At 44.5% G+C, this 26,308-nt stretch overlaps 1 protein-coding gene across 2 annotated transcripts in view; it reads left to right on the top strand.

Moving 5' to 3' along the window:
• Nucleotides 1-219: 219 nt before the first annotated feature.
• AHCY (adenosylhomocysteinase) overlaps nucleotides 220-26,308 on the top strand; it is a 67,229-nt gene continuing 41,140 nt past the window's right edge. For both annotated transcript variants that reach the window (XR_014225939.1, XM_082272951.1), the window contains exons 1-8: nucleotides 220-364; nucleotides 13,070-13,260; nucleotides 21,054-21,129; nucleotides 21,368-21,520; nucleotides 22,495-22,607; nucleotides 22,724-22,931; nucleotides 25,014-25,101; nucleotides 25,568-25,685. Coding sequence is in view for 1 of the 2 variants with exons in the window: in XM_082272951.1 (XP_082129077.1) it covers nucleotides 337-364; nucleotides 13,070-13,260; nucleotides 21,054-21,129; nucleotides 21,368-21,520; nucleotides 22,495-22,607; nucleotides 22,724-22,931; nucleotides 25,014-25,101; nucleotides 25,568-25,685 (975 nt within the window). In the remaining variant the exon portion in view is untranslated. The remainder of the gene's footprint in view (nucleotides 365-13,069; nucleotides 13,261-21,053; nucleotides 21,130-21,367; nucleotides 21,521-22,494; nucleotides 22,608-22,723; nucleotides 22,932-25,013; nucleotides 25,102-25,567; nucleotides 25,686-26,308) is intronic.

Raw genomic sequence — 26,308 nt, forward strand, 5'->3', positions numbered from 1 at the left:
GATGAACAATCATTAATCGGCACACACACTCTATCACCCGCCACCTTTGCCCACTGATAGATGACGTCACCTGCCCTCAAAGTCTACCGCTCAGCCAATAGACGCCTCCATCACAGAGGGCTGCCTGTCAACCCTTCACCCCTGATTGGCTCGCTTCCTCGCCCTTCAACGCAGCGACCCGCCCCAGCCGGCGGTCAGATGGTCCTATCCCCGCCCCTTACATGACCTTATATGGAATAGAGCGGGTTATTCTTAAAGGGAACTCAGCAGCACGCCTCCTCTTCCTCTGCTGGCTCAGCGACTCGTGGTGGTGCTGGGATCTCTCTGCCGATCATCATGTCTGACAAGCTCTCCTACAAAGTTGGTAAGAAGGCGGCACCGGCCCGGGCACTGAGGATGCTGTACCGGGGACAGTGCGGTCTATGCTGCGGGAGAAGGGAGGACATGCAGATCCAGCCTGAGGAGGGTTCTGGGGGGTAGAATGGGGAACAGCTGCACGCTGCAGGATCGCAGCCACTGGCCTCTGCTCCAATCCAGCTACACGGGCACTACAAGAACCAGCATGACTGTCAATGGGGGCACAGATCAGCCAATCCGGGCTTTGCAATCATCAGCCATTGCATATATAACTGCGGTATGGTGGGGAGTGACAGCTCATCAGCATTATAAGAGTTCTGGGATCAGGATAATAATCGGATTATAATCCCATCGCCTGATCATGATTTTTTTTTTTTTTTTAATTACTGTTATCTTAATAATATCATCAGCTAATAAAAAAAAAAAAAAATCGTCATCAGGCGATGGGGTTATAATATTATTATTATTATTATTATTATTATTATTATTATTATTATTATTATTAGATTATAATCCCATCGCCTCTGATGATAATAAAAATCCTCAAGCAATGGGATTATAATCTGATATTTTTTATTAAATATCTGATTATTCTAATCCCATCCCCTGATGATGATTTATTATTAATAATAATAAATTATCAGGCGATGGGATTATAATCAGATAATCATTAGGCGATGGAATTATAATCGGATAACGGTAATGAGAAAAAAAACTTTTTTTTTTTTTTTTCATTACCGTTATCTGATTATAATTCCATTGCCTAATGAATATTGTCTGATTATAATCCCATCGCCTGATCATTTATTATTAATACTAATGATAATAAATTATCATCAGGCGATGGGATTAGAATAATCAGATATTTAATAATAAATAATATCTGATTATAATCCCATTGCCTGATGATGATTTTTATTAGGCGATGGGATTATAATCCTCAAATATTTATATTGGGTGTTGCATGATGATCCATTAGCCATTTGGATTGGGTTATGAATAGTAGCCAATGCCATCAGATAATAATTGGATCAGATAATGGTTGTCCGCTAATACTTGGATCTGGGAACTTAAGATCTTCATCAGATAATTCTATCAGGTGATGCATGATAATCATTAGATATTTGGATCGGGTGATGAATAGTAATAATCAGATAATTTGGATCAGTTGATATATGGTAACTGTGTCTAATTTGTCCAGCAGCCCCCGTTCACATTGGGCCGACTTGACATGCGCTTTGACACGTCCAAATCGCATGCTAAATCGAAGCCTATTGCCGGCCAATGGCACTGTCTGAATCTGTGCAATGCTGACTTTGCAGCACCACACCTATTCCCAAAAGTAGTTCCTGCATTACTTTTGGGGGTGATTTCAATAGACATCTGTCCATGAACCCGCACTGATGTCTGTCAAATCTCCCCCGAACTCCCACTGAAATGCGGGCTTAAAATCCATGTGAGTTCAGCTGAACTTGCACGATTTTCTAACCCGCCCTCAGTGTGAAGAAGGGTGTAGTAGGTGGCGTTTTCCTCTAGGCACTAGATAGATTTGGCATATTTGGATAGCAAATCATCGGATTAGTCAATTTTATTTCATATCCGCTACTAGGGCCACTTCACACCACATTGCAGTCCAGCTGTGTTTTTATTTTTTTTATGCATCAAAAACCCTTGGATAGTAGGTTATATGGACAAAAAATGAACATGCCTTTTTTCTGCACTGTACTGGAGTGCTGTGTAATACATCAAGAATACAGTACACCGAAATGCACTGGAACACGCATGTCCTTAAAGCGGAGTTCCACCCAAAAATTTTGGGGGGGGGGGGGGGGCGGGTATCTAGTTTTGACATGTACCCGCTCCCACTTCCGCTCGGAGTGCCGCGGCGCCCTGAGCAGAAGTTCTCCTCTCTCCCTCCCTCCCTGCAATCTTCTGGGACATGTCAGAGGTCCCAGAAGATTGCCGGCCAATCACGACGCATAGCGCAGTGCGTACCCGGCTGTGAAGCCGCAAACTGTCACAGCCGGGTGCCCACATCAGTGATGCCGGCGCTGCGGAGCAGAGAGGGAGAAGACAGCGCATCGCTGGACCGTGGGACAGGTGAGTGTGCGGTTAGGCTGGAACTCCGTTTTATGGTAAGGGGGGGGGGGGGGATGCATTTGACTGCATTAGAAAAAAAAAAAAAAACGCAATGGTATGCATCAAAAACGTACAAACAATCTGGAACAATCCAAATTGTTTCTGTGGTGTGAATTGACTCTAAAGCCCCGTACACACGTACCGATCGTCGGCCAAACGATCGGCCGTCTTTTGTCTGAGGGCTGTCTTGTCTGTTGAAAAGTGCAAAAGACTGCACACGAATTTTGTCGGCCAACAACAGCCGACTGCAGAAGTGATGTCATGTGATGGTTAACTTTCCGTGTGTTTTTTCTTTTCTGAGCATGCCCAGTCTTGCAAATCTGCTGTCTGTCGGCTGAATTCTGTACTGACTGGCGAACAATCGGCCGTTCTGGTGTCGGCATACAAAAATGTTAATGCTTGCACGACAGATTCTGTTCGGCCGAAAGTGCGCTGTCGGAAGCATCATACTAACAAGCCGAAAATTGGCCGATCGTTCGGCGGCCGAACATTTTCGGCCGACAATCGGTACGTGTGTACGGGCCTTTAAAGTGGATGTAAACCCTTCCATATACCCACTGAAGTGAGCGGCCTCAGGTGATAGAGATGAAGCAAATCCTGCATAAGTTGTACCTGTTTATTTGCGGTCTTCTCTTCTCTACATCATTCAAAGTCCAGGAGTTGTAAAGATTGTCTGAGCGGTCAGAAAGCAGGAGACGGAGATCTGAAATTACACACCAAATCTCAGTGAGGAGAGCTGATTGAAAGGAATGGACACTGCTCCCAGCATACAGTAACAGAGGCTGTCAAGTTATCGACCGATATCGGTCTCTCGTTGCCAATACCGATATTTTTGTACATTTAAAAGAAATTGTATTTTTTTTTTGACAGGTACTTTTGTGGATGGATCTGGGGGTCTAAAAGACCCCAAACCCCTCTGCACGCCAAATTTGGCTGTTTTGAATGCTGTAAATTTTTTTTTTTTTTTTTTTTTTTTTTTTTTTTAAATCTGGCACCAGACAGTACCCGGAAGTGATGTCACTCATGACATCACTTCCGGGTTTTTGCATGGCGACCCGATCAGAGCCCAATGGGTCTTTCGCGGCCATGCAGGCTAGTTGCCCGGGTCTCCCAGTGGGACGGGAGACCCAGGCGAGCCGCGGGAGGGGACATCCCCCTCCCGCTCCTTGTAATGACAGCCTAGCGCAGTGATGGCGAACCTTGGCACCCCAGATGTTTTGGAACTACATTTCCCATGATGCTCATCCACTCTGCAGTATAGTTGAGCATCATGGGCAATCTAGTTCCAAAACATCTGGGGTGCCAAGGTTCTCCATCACTGGCCTAGCAGCTTCTCAGCGGCATCAGTTGTCATTACAAGACAGCCGCCCTTCGGCTATGGACACCGATACCGGGGTGATGCCTCTAACTGCAGGCATCACTCCGGTACAAGCACTTTCCCGAAATATCGGTAACCCCCGGGGCCGATTCTGATATCTTGGGGGAAAAGTGCATATCGGCCCTTGTTATATCGGCTTTGCCGATTCCCTAGCTGTCAACCAACTGGAGATCCCTCCCCTGTCACCCTTTTTTGTTTTGTTCCCGCCTCTTGGTGTCAGGCAAACGTGTCAAGTGATTCATGCTGATAGTAGAGGAGCGAAGCAACAGATAGAAATGACACTAAGTGCTTTGGCTTGAGACAAGTACACACTATAGAGGGATATGCCTTGTTCATATTTCATGTCTGAGGTTTATAACCACTTTACATCCTTAAAGGCCAACTCTTGGTGACTTGAACTCTTCCCTGTGGTGGGGCTACATGGGCACTGCAAGGGTTATTTTGCTTGTTCTAGTGGAGAGTAAAAGTGCTTTTACCTACTGATCAATAAATAATGGCACTGCACACACATCGAGTGTTTTACTGCGTTTCTGAAAACGCAGGCAGGAACGTCCGATTCTGCCTACATTTTCAGAGCACCCAAGTGCAAATGTGGCCTTTAGGCTGGGTTCACACTTGGGTTTCCCCACATCCAGTTCGCATGATGGGGGGAGTGTGACTGGCTCTCAATGGAGCCAGTTCACACAGCTCCAGGGTGGCGGCAGTCGGCATTTTAAGAAGGGTCCTGTGCATCTTTGGTTTGGATTCAGGTAAATGTTCAGACCTGATTTGCACCTGAAACGGGGAACACAGGCACTGGACCCCATGATGTGAACTGCGGCCACAGCATATGTGAACCCGGCCTTAAAAGCTGAACTCCAGGTGTGACTTCTATAGAATTGCTGCTTTAGTCTAGCTTGGATTAAAGTTTCATATTCTTTAACCACTTAAGCCCTGGAAGATTTTACCCCCTTTCTGACCAGGGGGTATTTTGCGATTCGGCACTGCGTGACTTTAAAGGACAATTGTGCGGTCGTGCGACGCTGTAACTAAACGATTTTGACGTCTTTTTTTTTTTTTTTCCCCACAAATGGAGCTTTCTTTTGGTGGTATTTGATCACCTGTGCAAATTTTTTTTTTTTTTTTTTTTTAATGCGCTATAATCAAAAAAAGAGCGACCGTTTTGCAAAAAACAATATTTTTCACATTTTTTTTATATGAAATTCCCCCCAAAAAAATGTAAAAATCTAAATTTTCTTTTTAAATTTTTTGCCAATTTGTTTTCTGCTACCTATGTTTGGTAAAAACAATCACAATAAGCGTATTTTGATTAGTTTGCGCAAAAGCTATTGCGTTTACTAAGGGAAAGATTTTTTTTTTTTTGCGGGACTGCGACATTGCGGCGGACAGATCGCGGACCCTTGACTGACATTTTTGACACTTTTGGGGTTACCAGTGACATTTCTACAGTAATCGGTGCTATACATATGCACTGTTACTGTAAAAATGACACTGGCAGGGAAGGGGTTAACTTTATTGGAGAGGGAGGGGTTAAGTGTGTCCCTAGGGGCGTGCTTCTAACTGTCATTGGATGTGGCTGTGTGTGTAACAGCACAAATCAACGGTCCTACATAGCAGGACCGTTAGATCTGTGCTTTTACACAGGGGAGAATGACAGGCGGCTTTTACACTAGCAGCCTGACTTTCTCCCTTCACTGTGGCCGATCGCGAGTGACCGGCGGATATCGGGTCCGCCGGTCACATGCACGGAGGTGAACGAGCCGAGGCGGGAGCGCGCCTCCAGCGGCGTGCGCCCGCCCGCTATTGGCTCCCAGGCTAGTGACGTAGTGTACGTCACGTTGCCTGGCCGGGGCTGACCGCCGCAGTATATGTACTTGCGGCGGTCGGCAACCGGTTAACCTATGATTTTGGAGGATTACTGTAGTAGCTTCTGCAACTGCCTCATTATGTATGGACAGGAAGTCGCCCGCTTGGCATGGCATTTTTTTTTTTTTACGACTACAAGGAATTCTCTGATTAGACACGGTCAAGATCGGGATGTCACTGCCCCTCCACCTCATCCATTCTGAAAATGCCTTGTGTACATTGAATAAAATATAAGGCATTCCAAACAAATTACCTAGCGTTCACTTTGCAGAAGGGCAGCCGTTTAATTTTTTTAAATGGAACTAAAAACTGAGCTGGATGAATGGAACAATAATTCAATGGACTTTTGTGTTTGCAAATGGAAGCACTTTACAGAAAATACGTTATCTCCTTTTTTTTTTTTTTTTTTCTTTCGGGGGTGGGGGCTGTTGCATATTCTAGCTAGGTTATCAGTATTTTATGATGCCCGTGTGCATGAGCTCCAATAGTGTGGGTGTGCCAAGCCACCCTAATTACAAAGTGCTTTTGGATCGTCCAATGGATGCAGTTGGTTTATATAAACGCCCAGCTATGGTCACTGTTAAGGCACCTTTCACACTTGTGCGACCTGAAAGTCGTGCAGTTTTTTTTTGCCTGGACTTGAAGCAATGCCTGTGTAATCCTGATGTCTATGGACCTCAAGTCGCATCAAAGTTGCACTAAAGTAGTGCAGGGACTTCTATGAAGTCGCTGCAACTTTAAGTTGAATAGACATGAACGATACTCATTGGAAATCATGGGGTGCGACTTGTCATGCGATGTTGCAGGACAAGTCACACAAGTGTGATTTGGGCCTAAAGAAGACTGCCAACAATGTTTTTACTGAATTAAGATTTCTAAATGATGAAATCCCTTTGCTGCATTTGAAAATATCAACGAAGAAGGGATCTCTTTGCTGCTTTTATTTTCTGATTGTTTTTTATACCCATTCCTTTTAATGCATATGGCGTTTTACCACTTCGTTATTCCTGAGTCACAATGGTGGAACATTACGTTTTGGGGCTGTAGAGGAGGAGATCTAAGATTCTTTGTTTTTCTGCACGAACCCCCTCAGGGAAGATGACAAGGCAGGAAGCCGTGCTGTAGTCTTCATGCTCCTGATGTAATCATGGATGTGTACTGCTTCATGTGGGCTCCACGCTGCTGCTAACCCAGGCAGAGGCTTCTGGGAGTTGTAGTGTTATGGACTGTCAGCTGGGTGTTGCTCTAGTGTCTGAAACTACACTTCCCAGCATGCTTCACACCCAGCAGCTTCCATGACTTGGCACGCTGTAACAGGATCTGACAGCAGCACTAGAGCAGACCTGCACTGAATTCCAGCCTAACCTTTTATTATACAAGAGATTAGCTCCGTGTGCCTGCTTTATGTAAGCTGTACCCTGGATTTAGGATAATTGGCTTACAGCTCGTGTTTTTATAGAAATGTGATAAGGGTTATTACTGTTGCAAAATAAGAAAACAAACTGCCTGTGTGCTATAAGGGGTGTCAGTATAAAATCAATCTGCACTGCTATGAACAATATTTAGTACAGGCATACCCCGTTTTTAAGTACACAAACTTTACGTAAAATCGCGAGTACAGACACAGCCTGGTCAGCTTGGCATGGCACTACTCCCGGTTTTTAACATTGGAGTCTATGGGAAATCTTGGTCAGCTTGACATGGCACTGCTCCCAAACCATAAGTGACAGGGATACCAAACTTGGGGAGCACCGAGAGGGGATCCAAGACTACAACATATCCTATTTGTGGCCGGCCAGCTTGCCTAGGTAATCTACTATGTCATAGTCCTGGATCCCTTTAACATGCTCCCCAAGCTTGGTGTCCTTGTCACTTATGGTTTGGGAGCAGTGCCATGTCAAGCTGACCAAGATTTCCTATGGAGCTAGTGTATTTACATGCATTGAGAAATGAAAAAAGGTATTGCTTCACTTTAACCACTTAAGCCCCGGAAGATTTTACCCCCTTCCTGACCAGGGCCTATTTTGCGATTCGGCACTGCGTGACTTTAACGGACAATTGCGCGGTCGTGCGACGCTGTACCCAAACTAATTTGACGTCCCTTTTTTTTTTTTTGGGCAGTATTGCGGTGGACAGATCGGACCCTTGACTGACATTTTTGACACTTTTGGGGTTACCAGTGACATTTCTACAGTAATCAGTGCTGTACATATGCACTGTAAGGCTCTATTCACACCTGGGCGTTTTCAGCTCCAAAAACGCTCAAAAGAAACGCTTCCAAAACGCCCAACAAGTAAAACCCCATTCATTTAAATGGCCCCTGTTCACATCTGAGCGTTTTGCAAAACGCCTGTAACTGAAAAAAGTACATGAGCTTCTTTTTGGGCTGATTACCAGCGTTTTTGATAGATGTCAATGAAAAACGCCTGAAAAAATAGCGGTAAAAAACGCTACGCTCAAGTGTGAATGCAGCCTTACTGTAAAATTACACTGGCAGGGAAGGGGTTAACTTTATTTGAGAGGGAGGTGCTAGGTGTGTCCCTAGGGGCGTGATTCTAACTGTGATTGGCTGTGGCTTGAGATGTATGAACAGTGATCAATGGTTCTACATAGTAGAACCGTATGATCATCATTCATACACCGGGGAGAATGACAGGCGGCTTGTTCACATTAGCCGCCTACCTTTCTCCCTCTCCACCGACGATCGCGAGTGACCGGCGGACGATCGGGTCCGCTGGTCACATGGGTGGGGGGGGGGTCCGTGACCACTCGGGGGCGCGCGCTTGCTCCCTAGACCCTCACAGGCCAGCGACGTAGTATTACGTCGCTCTGCCTGTGAGGGGCTGACCGCCGCAGTAAATAGTCGTGCGGCGGTCGGCAAGTGGTTAAGTACATTTTCGTTTTACATGCATGCTCTGGTCCCATTGTGTACTTAAAAGTGGGGTATGCCTGTATACCTGCTATTACTGTAGACAATTTTTGCTCCTCCAGAAGCCTGCCTGGAAAACCCCTATATCTGGCATTCTGCTGTCCTTCCTCATTGCTATGATTCAGTCACCTCTCAGGCCGTAGATGCTGCACCATGAAGAGCGTGTGCTTGCGTTCAAAACCCCACGCATGTGCGTTCTCACTTGCCTCAGTAGCTCTCAGCTCAACGCCATGACAAGAGGGGTAGATGGTGTGCCCACACATGACTGTTGGTAGAATAGAAGAGGAAGCATTCACATTGTTGTGAACTGCCACATACAGATTATCATTATTCTATAGGATTTATATAGCGCTGACAGTTTATGCAGCGCTTTACAACTTGAGGGTAGACAGTACAAATACAATACACTTAATACAGTAGGAATCAGAGGGCCCTGCTCGTTAGAGCTTACAATCTAAGATGCAAGTGGCATCTAGTTCTGAATGCACTAGGGCAATTTAGATGGGCTGTAATGTAATGCGGTGTCTAGCAGCATTTAGTGTGCTTTCACACTGCTCCATTGGGGAAAAAAAACCTGCCCTGGAAGGTTTTACCCCCCCCCCCCCCCCACCCCTTAATGACCAGGCCATTTTTTGCAATAGGGCACTGCATTAATTTAACTGACAGTTGCACAGTTGTGACGCTGAATCCAAATTTGTGTTCCTATTCCCTCCCCCCACAAATAGAGCTTTTTTTTTTTTTTAATGGTATTTGATCACCTCCTGGGCTTATTTTTTTCCGCTATAAACAAGACCGTCGGCAGCACTCTGCTTTGGGAGCTGTGAGAACCGAGCGATCTGTGGCGTTTGATCGCTCAGTTATCAGTTTTAGATGTGTCGGACCGATGCTGCATCTGCCTAGGTAAGTATGATTATTAATAAAGACAAAGTGCAGGGGTTGTTTTAAAATGGGACAAAAAAAAAAAAAACACACATGACAAAAATTTAACAAGCATACACATGCTTCCAAGCCTGGATTCACACTTTAGTGCCGGTTCACACTTCTGCGATGGAGGAACGCTGCGAATATGCAGCATGTTCCCGCATCGCATCCGCACATCTGGCAGTTCACACTGCTATATGCGATACGCAGGGGGTGTCAATTAAAAGTTAACGACACCCCCAGTTGCTATCGCAGTGCGATCTGCAAGTACGCACAGAATCAGATCGCACAAGTGTGAACCACTGTGTGATCTGATTCTACTGCGGCTCAAAAAAAGCCTCATGTGCGAATTCAGCCATACAAAGTGTATGGCTGAACTTGCATCCGCACATCAGATCACATGTAATTAGGAGCAGTGCGCTCCGAATTACATGCGATCGCCGCAAATGTGGAAGTGTGAACCGGCACTTCGAGTTTATGCTAATTTTGGAGGGGGGTTTCTTTTGCATGTTTTTTCAGACTTTAAAGAGGAAGTAAACACGCTGAAAAAAAAATGTGAATTAAAAACCTCTAAAGACAAAGGCATAATGAGCTAGTATGCTTTTTGTCCTCCAAAATTAGCATAAGTGTGAATCCAGGCTTGGAAGCATGTGTATGCTTGTTAAATTTTGTCATGTGTGTTTTTTTTCTTCCCATTTTAAAACAAACCCTGCACTTAGTCTTTATTGTAGGAACTTCTGTTTTTTAAGACCGGTCGTACAGCATTTGTATTAACTTTGCAGTCATTTAAGTGTGAATGGAGCCCTACCTCCTGGTTTTCATGCCTAGGGAAATGTCCTCCATCCCATGAGTCATCTGGAGTGGAGGGGGTTTTCTCTAAGCACTCTCCTGACTGCATGCCTGAGCTAAGGGCAGATGGCAATCTAAGGAAAATGCTACATTAATCATCTGGCTTTACTCAAGATAACCATGGCCAGAAATGCTAGGGGGTGTTTTATAAAGTGATTTCTCAGCATAAGAAGGCATAGATGGGTGGGTGAGTTGGCTTGCTTTAACGGCTTGCCGACCGCCACACGACTATTTACTGCGGCGGTCAGCCCCTCACAGGCAAAGTGACGTAGGTCTACGTCGCTAGCCTGTGAGGGTCTCGGGAGCGAGCGCCGCCGGAGGCGCGCTCCCGGACCCCCCCCCCCTGCGCATGTGACCGGCGGACCAGATCGCCGGTGGAGAGGGAGAAAGGCAGGCGGCTAATGTAAGCAAGCCGCCTGTCATTCTCCCCTGTGTAGGAATAGTGATCATACGGTTCTACTATGTAGGACCGTTGATCACTGTTCCTACACCTCAAGCCACAGCCAATCAGTTAGAATCACGCCCCTAGGGACACACATAACCCCTCCCTCTCAAAGTTAACCCCTTCACTGCCAGTGTAATTTTACAGTAACAGTGCATATTTATAGCACTGATTACTATAGTAATGTCACTGGTAACCCCAAAAATGTCAGTCAAGGGTCCGATCTGTCCGCCGCAGTACCGCAAAAAAAAAATCGCAGATCGCCGCCATTACGCGTTAAAAAAAACCAAAAATGACAAATCTTTCCCTTTGTTAGTAAACGCGATAACTTTTGCACAAACCCAATCAAAATACGCTTTTTGCGACTTTTTTTTTTTTTTACCAAACATATGTAGCATAAAACAAATTGGCTGAAAATGTTAAATTTTGATTTTTACTTTTTTTTTTTTTTTTTTTTTTTGGGGGGGGGGGATTTTGTATAAAAAAAAAATGTGAAAAATATTGTTGTTTTTGCAAAATTGACGCTCTTTTTTTGTTTATAGCGCATGAACAAAAAATCGCACAGGTGATCAAATACCACCAAAAGAAAGCTCTGTTTGTGGGGAAAAAGACGTCAGACGTCAAATTCGTTTAGGTACAGCGTCGCACGACCGCGCAATTGTCCGTTAAAGTCACGCAGTGCCGAATCGCAAAATAGGCCCTGGTCAGGAAGGGGGTAAAATCTTCCAGGGCTTAAGTGGTTAAATATTAAAAATACATGAAATGGCGTTTTTGATTTTTTTTTTTTTTTTTTTTTTTTTTTTTTTTTTTTTGTTCTCAGATGCAGTATAGTTTTAGCTTTAAATACCGAATAAACATTCTGCCGGAAAATGTAAAGGCAGTCTGGGGCTTTCTTGTACAGTAGATCCGGTATGATTTGCTAACTGTCCTGCCTACAGTATAACCGGTTTGTAGAATGAAGATTTTGTACACTTTCATAAACTTGACAGAATCGCATATAGTTTTGTCTCTTGATTGACTGTATGTATGCTTCATAGGCTGTTCAATGTCCTGTGAACTCTGTCCAGTACAGGCAGTCCCCAGGTTACAAATGGAAGGAGACAACAGGAAGTGAGAGGAAATCTCCCCCCTAGGAAGGGAAAAGGGAGTTCTCATGGGTAAAAAGGTGTCTGAACTGAAGCTTTTATCACCAATCCTTGTTTCCACAACAACCCAAAATGTTCAAACTGCAGTTGTCACAGGGACCGAAAGTAAGGTGACCCCTTCTGAACAGGGGCACAGACCGCAAAATAAACGTTCCAGGGGTGTTAACACTTCCTATGCTATCCAAAAAGCGTAAACTTTTTTTGGCTCGAGCTACACTTGGAAAAGGGAACCTGTTTCGACTTGTGTACAAATTTAATTTGCGAATAAACCTGCAAACCCTATCTTGTAACCCAGGGACTGCCTGTACTCTTAAGGCCCCATTTACACCTGAGTCTAGCTGGAACGTGCATTCCTGCCATTTTTTTTTTTTTTTTTTAAATATATTTTTATTGAACATATGAAACAGTTACAAGGTCTGTAGTGCAGCAAAATGGCACATTTCGTAAAACCGCAAAAAATTATGTAAACATTCAGTGTTCTTGCATTTTATAATAACAGTATCACAAATATTATACACAGGGGTATTAGTGAACTTGGTGTAACGACACTGGGAGGGATTGGAGGGAGTAGGGATGGGGAAAGAGATTGACGTTCTCCTCACGTCCCATGCGAGAGTGTCAATTATGTAAAGGAAGTTTCTTCTGTTTTCACGTGTTGTGCCTAGGGCAGCCGATTCACTGGAATGGGCTGACCTAGGTGTGACCAATTCTCCATAGTAGCGGCAGAACTTTTTCGATTTATGGAGAGTCTGTGTTGTGGGGGGGTTTTTTCCGTTTCCCTTTCTCTGAGCATTTTGACAAGCGGCAAAGTGTGCCTGCTACCCATGCATGGGGTGCCATCACCAATTAATGGCAATGCAAGTGTGGCCTGCGATTGCAGCTTTCTTCCAAAAGAGCACAACACACATTTTGTGTGGTTTATCGCATGTTTAGGAAATGCTCAGGCGTGAATGCAAACCTAAAACCCGCAGTAATTTTGGTGTTGATCAGTGAGCAGCTACTGTTGTGGTTCATGTCCAGTGAAATCTGTGTCTCTCTTCTAGCTGACATCACCCTGGCAGAATGGGGCAGGAAGGCCATCGAAATTGCAGAAAATGAAATGCCTGGCCTGATGAAGATGAGGGAGATGTACTCGGAGAGCAAGCCTTTGAAGGGGGCCCGGATTGCTGGTTGTCTGCACATGACTCTGCAGACAGCTGTGCTCATCGAGACCCTGACTGCACTGGGAGCGGAGGTATGTACTGGTTATACAGGACTATTTATTTTATTTACACCACTTAATGCCATATCATGTACCTGTAAGTCATTTGACTTCAAGTGAGTGTACTGAGGTGATGCCTGACAGCCCCTCCCTTTCCACTGCTCCCCAGGCTCTTCAGTCCAACTGAGCGACCAGCCAACATGTCCGCCAGCTGTAGTTTTTTTTTTTTTAAATCAAGTTTTAAAAAAAAAAAAACGCACATCTTGGCATTTTTTTAATGCAAGTACTAAGGAGGGATTTGGGGGTCTAATAGACTCCAGACCCCCCCCCCCCCCCAAATAGAGTACCTGTCACATGCCCATTACTGTCAAAAGGGATGTTTATATTCCTTGTGATGGCGAATGTGATTAAAAAAAAAAAAAAAACTCCAACTGTGTAAAGTACCGGTTCACACTTGTGCGATGCGGGAACGCTGCGAATATGCAGCGTGATCCCGCATCGCATCCGCACATCTAGCAGTTCACACAGCCATATGCGATACGCAGGGGGTGTCAATTAAATGTTAACGACACCCCCAGTTTGATCGCATATCGCAGTTTGCACATAATCGGTTCGCACAAGTGTGAACCAGTGTGCGATCCGATCCTGATGCGGCTGAAAAAATGCCTCGTGCATGTTTGGTGCGAATTCAGCCATACACTTTGTATCGCATCCGCACATCCGATCGCATGTAATGAAGGAGCGGTGCGCTCCAAATTGCATGCGATCTCCCAAACCGCACAAATGTGAACCGGCACTTAAAGGGGGGGGGGGGGGGGGAAATATCATCTATCTTATCATCTATCTTATCATCTATCTTATCATCTATCTTATCATCTATCTTATCATCTATCTTATCATCTATCTTATCATCTATCTTATCATCTATCTTATCATCTATGTGCTAGGAAAAAGAATAGTTTGCCTGATCAGTAGTTAGGCCTGTTGCATGTGTCCATGTGTGATTCACTTGGTCTGAGGGAGTATCCTCACTGTATCCTATAGGGGGGCCTGTTGGACAGTGGAGGAAACCCAGCCAGTGACACAGGCTTTACACTATCCCAGTGGGTAAGCGCAACAGTGGTGCATCCTGGGATAGGTTATAAAAGCCAAGGGCAGATGTGACAGGACGTCTTTGGGCAGGAAGCCAGGTCCCAGGAGGAGGGTGACGTCTCTCTCTTTCTCCTCCTGTTGCTGAGGAAGGTGGTCACAGGCGGTTGGCCTTGTGGCCAAGAAGTGTGGCGCTGATCCAGGAGGTCCAGTGGATGATGACAAAGGAGTTGAAGGCAGAGCGACCCAGGGAAAAACGGTGTCTGTGAGTACCGGGAAGCTTGCCAGGGGTCTGCCCAGGAAGGGGACCACTCCAGTAGAGTGTCAGTGGACAGAAGGTCAGCACACACAGTCAGTGAGAAAGGGGGTGCCAAGTTGGACCCTGAAGAGAAATCTAAACGAGATTACATGTTCTCTATCTTCAGTAGCAGGGTGAAGCAGCGGTCTTGCCGCAGTCTACAGTCGTCCTCAGGAATTGTGCATAGTTCAATTGGAAGTATCCCACTCATCCCTTCTCTCAAATTCCAATAAAAACACAAAAAAAAAAAACCCCCCCCCCTTGGACTGTTCATTGTCTGAGCCGAAACTTTTAATACCATATATCTGCTGTCAGTTGCTAATGGTAACCCAGGGGAACCCAAGAAGTTTAATTCTCAGCAGCAGGGGGGGGGGCAGTGCTATATATGTATGTGTAAAGTGGGCAAAGGTGAACGTGTATGCCCCAAACATGTGAGGTATCACCATGAATGTCAGATCATGGGCAGTAATTCTTTCTCTAGACCTCCTCTGCACATCTAAAGTGGTAACCTGTAAATGCTTTCAAAGCGTCAAATATGGATAGTAAAATTTTACGTTGGTTGTTGCCGTTGTGTGGGCGTGCACAATTATAAAGCGTGACATGTTTGGTATGTATTTACTCAGCATGACATCTCTTCCAACCGCCCCCCCCCCCCCCCCCCCAAAAAAAAAAAAAAAAAACTGCCTTTGCTTTAAAAAAAATGTTTGGGGGTCTAACTAATTTTTGTAGCAAAAAACAAAACTGATTTTGACATGTAAACAAAGTGACAGAAAATGCCGGGTTTTATTTTGATGAACTAGCTAGAGTGCATTGAGGAAAGTTTAAAGGCAGGCTCTTTTTATTTTTTTATTACAGAAGAGACATGCAATGTCTCCTGAAACACAATACCTGCTTATTCATAGTATTCAAAATGGTCAGAGCTGCGCATGCACAGCTCCGTCTACATTCCCTGTACGGTGCCTGTGTGCTGGGATGGATGAACTTGTGCGCAGGAGTTGCATCCTCTCTCTGGCCCAAAACCTGACATTTTGGAAAGGGAAGGTGGTGACCTTGTGGATGTTGGGACCGTACAGGGAGGAAATTATTGCTGGCTTTAGTTTGGTTTTAAAATAGTTTATTTTTTCTGATTTGTGTGCTCTGTAAGAGCTGTGAATTGAGGTCTCACTACCAGTGCTCTGATGGATTTACAACTGAGCTCTGGGTAAAATGAATATTGGGGCTCATTCACACTAGCTTTGCTGTCTAAAGAGTGATCTGTATTTGGATCACGCTTCAGAGCATTTGACAGGTATAGAGGAGGGTGTTCTATTGCTCTCACCATCTACTTTAACCTCCTTGACCCCTGCACTGTCATTCAGTTGAGCATTCCCATTTACTTGAATAGGTCCAGTTCGGTGGGAGGTAACACCTGTCAAAAGTGACAGTGGGTATAGTTTCTGCCATTTCATGTGTACACCCCCAACTGGCGTCTATTGGGGGTAGCGTTTGGGGCAGAAAGTGTGGCTCAACTGTGGGGCTTTATGCCCTTCCTCACCCCAACTGCTAGGTGTGAACGAGCCCTTACCCTTACCCTTTGCAGTGGGGCTCACCGCACACTGCAAGTGTTAAATGCATTTGGTCTGGGTGGAAGAGAACCATTTTAGTTGCCTTATCCTTCTCTTCCCCTTAGCTGTTTGGGGTACCATTATGCATCGATTAGATCTTGCAACCCTTAGTTCCCTTTCACACGGGCACCTTCCGTTTTGATCAGCAAAAGATATGGCAGCGAAGCAGAGCGGGCGGATGACAGTTCTGCAGAGCCTGCTCTGCTGTATGGGTGACGGCTGTAAATGGGACAGTGGAGTCTCTTACACATGACCTACCTCCGATCCACCTACGCAGAGGAAAACTGATCCACTTCTGTTTATTTTTATCAGATCGAAGGTAGGCGGTGCAAACGGACAGAAGTCCATTTACACCCACCCGTCCATAAGGGTTGAATTGACCGTCTGATCAGGTCTGCCTGAAAAACACAGGCGGACTGGATTGGAACGGTCATGTGAGAGGACCTTAGAGGTTCTCACCATTTTCCTCCCATTAGCTGGCAATACAAGGGAGGTGGCCTATTGTAGTAGTACCCCCCTGGATTTAGAGAAGTTCACCTTTTTGTAAACTACAATAGGTTGCATATACACCAGTCCCCAATACCCCCTGTTTTCACAGTTGGCGGGGAAACTTCTCAGTCCAACCGTCCATCCCCCCCCCCCCCCTTGTCGTCACGGTCTGAAAAAAAAACCACAACGCCGCGTCATCCATTGTGAAAGGGAAAACTACCAGTTCTGACTGCCTTTGCAGATGTCTGCTTGTACTTCTACCTATGCCCATGTACAGGCTACCAGTGCTGTGGTAGTTCATTCCTTCTTTGTGTTGGTGTAACTACCAGGCTTTATCGGAGGTATGGGCAGACAGCCTGCTGGACTGTGGCATTACAGGCGCAATCTTCACTGATTGTTGGTGCAATGCTTTACAGGTCCTTAACACGAGAAAAAAAAATTCTTAAGGTCAACTTTTCCTTTAACCTCCCTGGCGGTATTCCTGTGTGTGGCTCGGGGTGGATTTTCAGTGCCATTAGCAATAACCCTGAGCCACACTCGGGGTACCGCCAGGGAGCATCACTGGATCCTTGTAGAGGGTACTTACCTTGTCCCTGGGATCCCCTGATGTGTCACTGCAGCATACGGCGGCCGGATCTTCCACCCGATGCTGTGAACCTCGGCTTCCGTCTCCTGCGAACTGGCGGCAAATTTGAAAAGTAAAACACACAAACACACTTGATGTATTGTAATCCTATTGGATTACATTACAAAATTGACATTAGTTTGCCCCCCCAGTGCCCTTTCCTGCAGTTTTACTGTATTTTTTATATAGAGCTAGAGAGAGGGGGAGCTAGAGACTTTAACTTAATAGTTATTTATTATATTATGATTTTGTGTTTCAAACTTTATCATACACGAGATGTTATAAAGAACGCACAGTAAAAATAATCATATGTAAATAGTTGGTTTGGGCTGCTCATTCTTAAGAATTACATGCAAAATAATTGTACCACTTTCATCACCTAAAATCTGAAACAATCATACCGCCAGGAAGGTTAATACCTGCCCTGTGTTGGTAGGTGCTCTGGGAAAATTAGTTGGAGACTTGGATTTCCCGCACCTGCTGTCTCTGGATTTCTTCCAGTTCACCTGGGTCCCTTTTTTACCTTGAAAGAGAAACACAAGTTCAAAAGTTTGAGTGATTTGCTGAACATTTGGCATATGCTGAGGCGAATATTCAGGATCTACATATTTTATAGACACGGGTTACTGAAATCATTCCATGTTTGGTGTGCAAAACTGCATGTTCATTCAATGTTGACCAGTTATCAACCTTTCTGGAAATTTCTCACCAAGCATAACATTTTTTTTTTTTTTTTTTTTTGGAATTGCTGTATAACTGCCCGTCTACAATGTGGCAGCCGTGCAGCAAAATCATGCAGATGCAGGTCAGGAACTTCAGTTAAAGGATAAGTTTACCTTTTGATAAAGTAATAAATGCACATTTCTCTTTTTGTTGATTGACGGACACAGCTCCTGATCTTCTTAACTATTGGGTTACACTGCCCCCTACAGGAATGGGACACTAGGTGGAAAGTCTGGCTACGCTTATGGGCAGTCCCCAATGGGTATACTCCCTCTCTCTGCTAAAGGATCTGGTTTTTTTTATTTTATTTTTTTCCTGCCTTGTTAGCAGTATGGACCTAGCTCCTTGCTGAAATTTCTAGTCCTGGCAGTTTTTATTTCTTTAGAAAAGAAAGTCTCTTGGGGTTTGTCCTCGCCCTTTTCGGTGGCTCCGCTCTTGACCTTCTTCAACTGGGGGTTGAGCAGAAACTGGCCTTTAGTACTATCAAGGGCCAGGTGTTGGCCTTGGTGGTCTTCCAACTGCCCTTGGCCATAATCTCTCCCTGGTGTGTACTTTACTTCAGGGAGTTCAGCACTTGGCTCCTCCAGTGCGGTCTCTGTTGCAGCCTTGGGACCTCAATTTGGTGCTCAGGCCTCCAGAAGCCTCCCTTTGAGAATCTTCAGGAGATTTTCAGGTGAGCTCCAGTTTTGGTTGAGCTCCTGTGTACCTGGTTGGCTATGGTTTTAGCCTTAAATTTTTTTCACTGTTCCCATGCCTCCATGTTTAACACTGCTTTTGGGAGGTCCCAATGGTTAAGATCAGGTGCTGTATCAATGAACGAAAGAGAAAATGGGAATTTTGACTTACTGTAAAATCCATCTCTGATGTTCATTGCTGGACACAGCACCCACCCCTCTGTGGAGTTGTAACTCTTCTGACACGGCTTATAACAAAACTGAGTACCTATAGCAGAGGGATTATGGCCCCCCCCCCTGGACTGCCCATAGGCATAGCCAGACTTTTTTTTCCGCATAGTGTCCTACTCCTGTAGAGGGCAGTATAACCCAATGGTTAAGAAGATCAGGAGCTGTGTCGTCAATCAACATCAGAGAAATTGATTTTATGGCAAGTCAAATCCCCTTTCTGCAGGTATTTTAAAATGTGCTTTTTTGTTTTGGGATCCTGTAAAGCATTGCACCAGTGATCAGCAGATCGCTGATGCCATGGAGGTCTGCTGCAGATCTGTCCCTGTATCTGCTTGCTCGTATGAGGAAGCTGATATATTCTGACATCAATCAAATTCTGAATCAATGAACAGCCCTCAGTGCTGTGGTAGTTTGAGAACTGCAAGCCAACAGCCCCTAATGGTGGTCACAGAACACGGGAGTGCCGTGTTTTATTTATTTTGTTTTTTTTCCCCCCTCAAATTTTGAAAGATTACCCCCCCAGCTGTCAGCAGAGGAGTGGTGGCTAATCCTTTCACAACATGTTTACACCCTGAATATGGATGTTAACCTGATATGAAAGGTGAATGTATCCTCTTCATCCCACACTGAATGCTTTTTCCTGTGTGGTTTCTCCCTCCCCTTAGTGGTGTGATGGTACCAGATCTCTTAAATTGGGGAACTGACGCCCTCTTGTGGTGGCCAGGGCTGCAACAAGTAGTCACTGGCGGCGCTGAGGGTTCTCCTGCCTGCGCATATTTCCAAAGAAAGGAGGCTGAAGGTGTTGTGGGCTTGATCTGACGCCCTGTCCTTACCGGAGAGTAGACAGGGAGTGTGGGGCAGCTGGTTGTAACAGCCTCCGTTCCAGTTACAACCTCACAAAGATGGAAACAGTTTATTTTTTTTTCATGAAAATTTTTTATTCTCTCCCGGTCATGCCACACAGCTGAAGGCCCCTTTCAAACGGGCTGTTGGATCAGGTCTGCCTGTCAGTTTCTCGGGTGGATCTGATCGGACCCTCCAGTCTCTTCTATGGAATGGTGGATGTCGGCTGATTCCAAAAATAGACCATTCCAAAAATAGAGGGATGGTGGTCCTATCTTCCGTCCGGCGGATCGAATCCGATGGAAATGGGACAGGCAATCCATTTCCATCTGATTGCCACATAGAGGAGAGCGGGTCTGTTGGTGTTCACTCTGCATAGCGGAGCAGACACGGACCTGTCATCCGCCTGTTCAGTTGGGATAAGTGGAGAAATCCCAGCTGAGCAGGAGGATTCCGCTTAGCCAAGGTTGCCCGTATGAAAGGGGCCTAAGGTGGCATGAGTTACTGGATCTCCTATCAACCCCCACCTTGCGGCACTGTCCTTCCCAAGTGAGCCACTGCCCATCACACTTTTAAGCCATGTACACACGAGGCGAATGCCAGGCAACATCTGCAAGCTCACTAAACTGGCTGCCATTCGTCCCGTGTGTATGGCAGGCGGTCCGACAGAAGCTGGCCAATCGGCATGTGTGAAAACTGGCTCCTAGATTCCAAGCAATTTTGTCAAGCCCTGTTTTAGCTCCATTACAATAAAGTAATATTTAAAATATATTTATAATGTAACCAGAAATACAAAATCAGTTTTACTCAAATTAGTGGATGCAAAAATGAATACACGCCACACCTGCTCCATCTAGTATTTTGTATGACCTCCATGATTTGTAAGGACAGCACCAAGTCTTCTAGGCATGGAATGAACAAGCTGGTGACGTATTGCAGCATCTATCTTTTTCTATTCTTCAAGAACGACTTTTTAGAGGCTGGATGGAGATATGCTCAGATTGTGTCTTCAGAATTCCCCATAGGTGTTCGATTGGGTTTAGATCAGGAGACCTATTTGGCCACTAAATCACTTTCACCCTTTTCTCCAGAAATGTACCAGTGGTCTTAGATTTGCACTTTTCTCATCTGGCAATGATCCAAACACACAACGGCCAAGGGCACGGAGTGATGGTGGCATCGTCTTTCAATATAGAGCAGTACATTTTGTGAAGTCATGATACCATCATTTTTTTTTTTTTTTCTTCCAGGTTCAATGGTCAAGTTGTAATATCTTCTCCACCCAGGATCATGCTGCTGCAGCCATTGCTAAGACTGGAGTCCCAGGTAAGACCAGAGAAGGTGTGCTGTGAATCAAACCTTGTTTTGCAAGTACGCACAATCATTCTAAATGAGCGTATTCACACCCCTCCCCCCCCCCCCCCCCCCCCAACACAAAGTATTTTTGCTTTTGTAAAGGCAAAAGGGGGGGGGGGGGAAGCTTGCTTGAGAAATTTTATTTGCAGTTCTAATTTAATTATCTAGCAGAAATGGATTTGTGTATAATCCAGCTGTTTCCGTGCAGTGTACGCCTGGAAGGGGGAGACTGATGAAGAGTACATCTGGTGCATTGAGCAAACCATATATTTTCCTGATGGAAAACCACTCAACATGATCCTTGACGATGGAGGAGATCTCACAAACCTTGTTCACGACAAACATCCAGAGCTGCTGAAAGGTGAATAGACTGATAATCCATTCATTGCATTTTATATTTTGCAGTTTATAAAGTTACCACTAGGTGGGAGTCTTGTACAGACTAAATGATTTTCTGTAAAGTACATACATGGATTAGGGCTTTTATTAGTTTATGAAATTACAATTAAAATTTGTTCTGTTAGCCAGGAAAGACTATTACTTTGGTTTTCACTATGCTCAAGTTATCTTGTATTTTTTGCTTTCTTCAATAGACCTCTAATATTTACCAGCTTAAAAAAAGTTGTATTTTTTTTTAAAACTGAACTCCAGGCAAATATTGAGACCATCAAAATGGTACTATGGGGGGGGGGGTGGGTAAATGGAGTGACTTTTCTGAAGTCTGTCATCTACAAACAGGGCTGTTTTTTTTTGTTTTTTTTTTGTTTTTTTTTTTTTTTTTTTTTTTTTTTCCGCGTATGCTCAGGACCACAAAGCAAAATGGGGACTTAATCTGTTAACTTGTTTAAAAAAAAATAAAAAAAACTTTAGGCACTGTCATCCCAGCACAGCTTACATTTGTGCACTGGTCATGCAAGTTTTTTTTTTTTTATATATTTTTTTTTTTTTTTTTTTTTATCATCTTGGGTAATAGTTTCAGATTCCAACACCTAGTTGGGAGCAGCAGCGAGGGTATTGGAACACATTTTATTTTTTTTTTTTTCCCCCTCAGCGCTGTTTTTACTTTTTTATATTGAGCTGTGTGGTGGCCTGTATAATGAGACTAGCAATAGGTCACTTTCCAGTTTATATACTGCATGTATACTTAAAACCTGGGTAATCTTACAGCCTGTATGCTTTGATTTTTATTTTACCAAAACAAAAAAAAAATTTTTGTTATATTAAACAATTCTTGGCTATCAGACTGCAGTACACCAGAACCCCTTACAGACCTTCCAGCCTTTGGTCACCCACTATGACCTTGACCTATCAGTTGATGCTTTCTCTTTCCTGTAGGAATTAAGGGAATCTCTGAAGAGACGACCACAGGCGTCCACAACCTGTACAAAATGAAGGCTGATGGGAAATTAAAAGTACCCGCCATCAATGTCAATGACTCTGTAACAAAGGTAGGTTCACACCTTCTTTCCCTGATTTATCAAGGGCTAAATTGGTGATTGGTTGTGGTAAAGACTTCCCTTGTTGGAATTGTAATGGGTTTTTTTTTTTTTTTTTAAATTTTCAGAGCAAGTTTGATAACCTGTACGGCTGCCGAGAGTCTCTGATTGATGGCATTAAGCGAGCCACTGATGTGATGATTGCAGGGAAGGTCGCGGTGGTTGCAGGGTATGGCGATGTTGGTAAAGGTTGTGCTCAGGCTTTAAGAGCCTTTGGTGCACGTGTCATCATCACAGAGATAGACCCCATCAATGCTCTGCAGGCAGCCATGGAAGGTGAGGACTATAAAAATACGCCAACATTTAAATTCTGACTTGTGTATCAATAATTTGAAGTGCAGAATCAGAAATTGTGTAGTGAAGTACAGCTGGGGAAAAATGACATTTGAGGTGGTTTTAGAAATGCTGGTTAACTACCTCAGCAGTTTTAATGCTGCAGGATGGCACCTGTGCGCCACACCAAAAGTGCTGTATTGCAAAAAAAATGTCCTGGTCTCGAGGGGAGGGGGGGGAATTCTTCCAGAGGTCAAGTGGTTAAACATGTTAACTTTACGAAGTGGTTAATGTAGTTACTGCCAGGCCCGTGTTAAGTTGTTACTCTGCTGCATTTTGAAGACTGGAGGGCACTTGCTCTGCACAGGTGCCATTCAGAGAATGTTTTGAATACTTTCACTGAATTCAAAGCGTGGAGGCAGGTCAGTGACGTCATTCTTCACCTTGTCCAATCAGAATGATTTGCACCCACTGATCTCAGATGCAGTGCTTTGCAGGATCCTGTGAAAAATGGTTAATGCTCATATGTGCTCCTCTGAATTTTTGCTTTTAAGTGTGAGATGGTATAAGACCAGGGTGGTTTTTGCATCAGGCAAGTGTTGGGGTTTTTTTTTTCCATAAATTTCCCTTTAGATTTGTCTTCAACTATGTATTGCAAGGGCCTGCCTTATTTCATACAATTTTAGGTTTGACCTCATATTATATGGTTTTGGTAAATCTAAAGGAAAATTGTATGTGTAGCCAGCTTAAAAGTGAATGTATGGGGTTTGGTTTTTATTTCTTTTTTTGCTTTTTTACGTAATCATACTTGCCTAGGTGGATGCAGGATCGGTCCTCCGGTGCCTCCAAGACCCGAGGGATCTAACCCCACCGATGCTTGGTTCTCACTTGTTCTCTGCTCTGCCTCCCAAAATGCTCACTGGAGCGCTGGGCTGTGGAGGGGGTGGGAGCTGGGTGCCGGTCCAGGCATGTGGGTGGATCTTGACTCTATTGTTGCAATCTTGCCTTAAAGAGGAAGTAACCCCCTCCTCTGACACTTTTTATATAGGTAAGCCTATGATAAGGCTTACCTATAGGTACTGTAAATGTCTCCTAAACATGTACCGTTTAGGAGATATTTACCTTTCATGCAGCCAGTGACGTCATTGGCGCATGCGCTCTGAAGGAACGACCGCTGATGCCGTTCCTTCAGAGTCCCGTGCCGTGACCGTCGGCTCCCGTGCGCAGGAGTGACGTCACCGCGGCTCCGGCCAATCAGATGGCCGGATGCCGCGATCCCGGAAGACTGGCGACTGGACATGTCGCCCGTCATGGAGGTAAGCGAACTGCACGGCGGGGGCTCGTACTAAGGTAAGTATTGCATAATGAGCTAGTATGCGATGCATACTAGCTCATTATGTGTTTCTCTTTACGGATCGAACAAAAAAGTGTGTATGGGTTTACAACCTCTTTAACCTGGATCGGCTTTGTGACATCAGCAGACAGCGGGCTTGACATCAGCAGACAGCGGGCTTGACATCAGCAGACAGCGGGCTTGACATCAGCACAGAACAAATGGCAATCTTGTGATCCACAGGAGAAGTACAGCCAAACAAGCTTTGGTTGTACTCTCCTTAAGGTTTTCTGATGATTCTGGCTTGATGCAGCATGAAGTAGATTTCTGGGCTAGCGAGGAGGAGAAAACGTTGACTGCAGATGGGCCGTTAAAGCCTATGGATGACGTCGTCCTGCCCTGAGGCATAACCAGGAGTTTGTGTCAAGTACGCTGTCCTCTGCAGCCAACGCTGACTGACGCAGGAGATCATAGAAGATGTGACTGGATTGGAGCAGCCTTGAAAAAAGGTAAGTATATGCATCTTTCCTACACAGGTTAGCATAGGTGTTGTAAGTATAGCATTTTTAAGACTATTTAGGTAAAGCCCAGAATTCCACTCTTTTTTTTTTTTTTTTTTTTTTTTTTTTTTAAAGGCTGTCAATGAGTGTATTCTTGGGGAATTGGTCAACCTGAATCTTGCAGTGAAACTTGGATTATGTAAAACAGTAACTTGACATCCCAAGGACTGTAAAAATATGTTCTTTTGGCAGGTTATGAGGTCACAACTATGGATGAAGCTTGCAAAGAAGGGAACATTTTTGTCACCACAACAGGGTGCACAGACATTGTAGAGGGCAGGTAAGAAACAGTCAAAGACTATTACCTTTTTAAAAATATATTTTGTAAATGACCCCAGTTAACAAAAAAAAAAAACGTACGCCGGAAAGGACTTAATTTCCTGGTGTTGGTGACATGACTGACAGTCTACCGCTCATGTGATCTCAGCAGTATAGAGCTTTTTGGTGGGGCAGAATAGGCTTTTGCAACAGGAAGATCTTGTTGCAGGTGTTGACATGAGGACAGTGGGATTCCAAAACTATGTGCAGCCCCAGTATTAACAGATCTGTGCTGGGTGGGCTGACTTTATTCCCATTTTGAAATGAGAAGATGTATCATTAAAATTTTAATTTGTGGTTGTGGATGACTTCTTGGAATATTTTGCTGCTGAATTTTAATCCCTACACTCTCTATTAATTTGTAGTCCTGTTCAATCCCCTTCCCCCAATGCACACAACTTAGCTGACCTCCTTATTTTACCACTCAGGCACTTGGAACAGATGAAGGATGATTCCATTGTTTGCAACATTGGCCACTTTGATTGTGAACTTGACGTGAAGTGGTTGAATGACAACGCTGCTAAGAAAGTCAACATCAAGCCGCAGGTAAACCATAGTCACTTTTTAATGCTGTACCCTTAGAGGGTCGTTAAATTTATAGTACATGCACATCAGTATGAGTGCTTCTCACACATAATACCACATTTGGCCACTAGATTGAGCTAAGAATCATGGGAATTTTCCATAATGCTTGGCTTCATTTAATGGCCAAATGTGGAATTTTCTGTTTTAAAATAATGGTTTGCAATTGGAAAGTATGAGAGAGTGCCTAATAACATAACAAAATTATTTTCATGTACATTTTATTTTTTGCCCCCTTTGCATAGAACAAATGTTTGTGCACTTTCCTTGGTTTGCTACCTTTTTTATTTGAAGACCTCCTGCTCTGCATAAAGTAGGTAGTGTTTTGCCAATGCTTGCCTCTGATGGCAATTGTAGAGCCTACATACAGGGTTTACCCCTATTGACTTTTTCAGTACTGGTTTTAGGTCAATGGTTCCTAATTGCACAATCCTCCTAATTCTTTTTAGTGGCGAGCCCAGTGCTGTATCTTAGCCTAGGCCGACAAGGCCCAGGCCTAGGGCGGCACTTTGCAGGGGGGCAGCAAAAAAGCTTCACCCCACACTGAAAATAAACCTGCCTCCTCACGGCTTCAAAAAGGGTCCCCG

This window comes from Pelophylax lessonae (assembly GCF_965119305.1).
Source record: "Pelophylax lessonae genome assembly, chromosome: 11".
Lineage (NCBI taxonomy): Eukaryota > Metazoa > Chordata > Amphibia > Anura > Ranidae > Pelophylax > Pelophylax lessonae.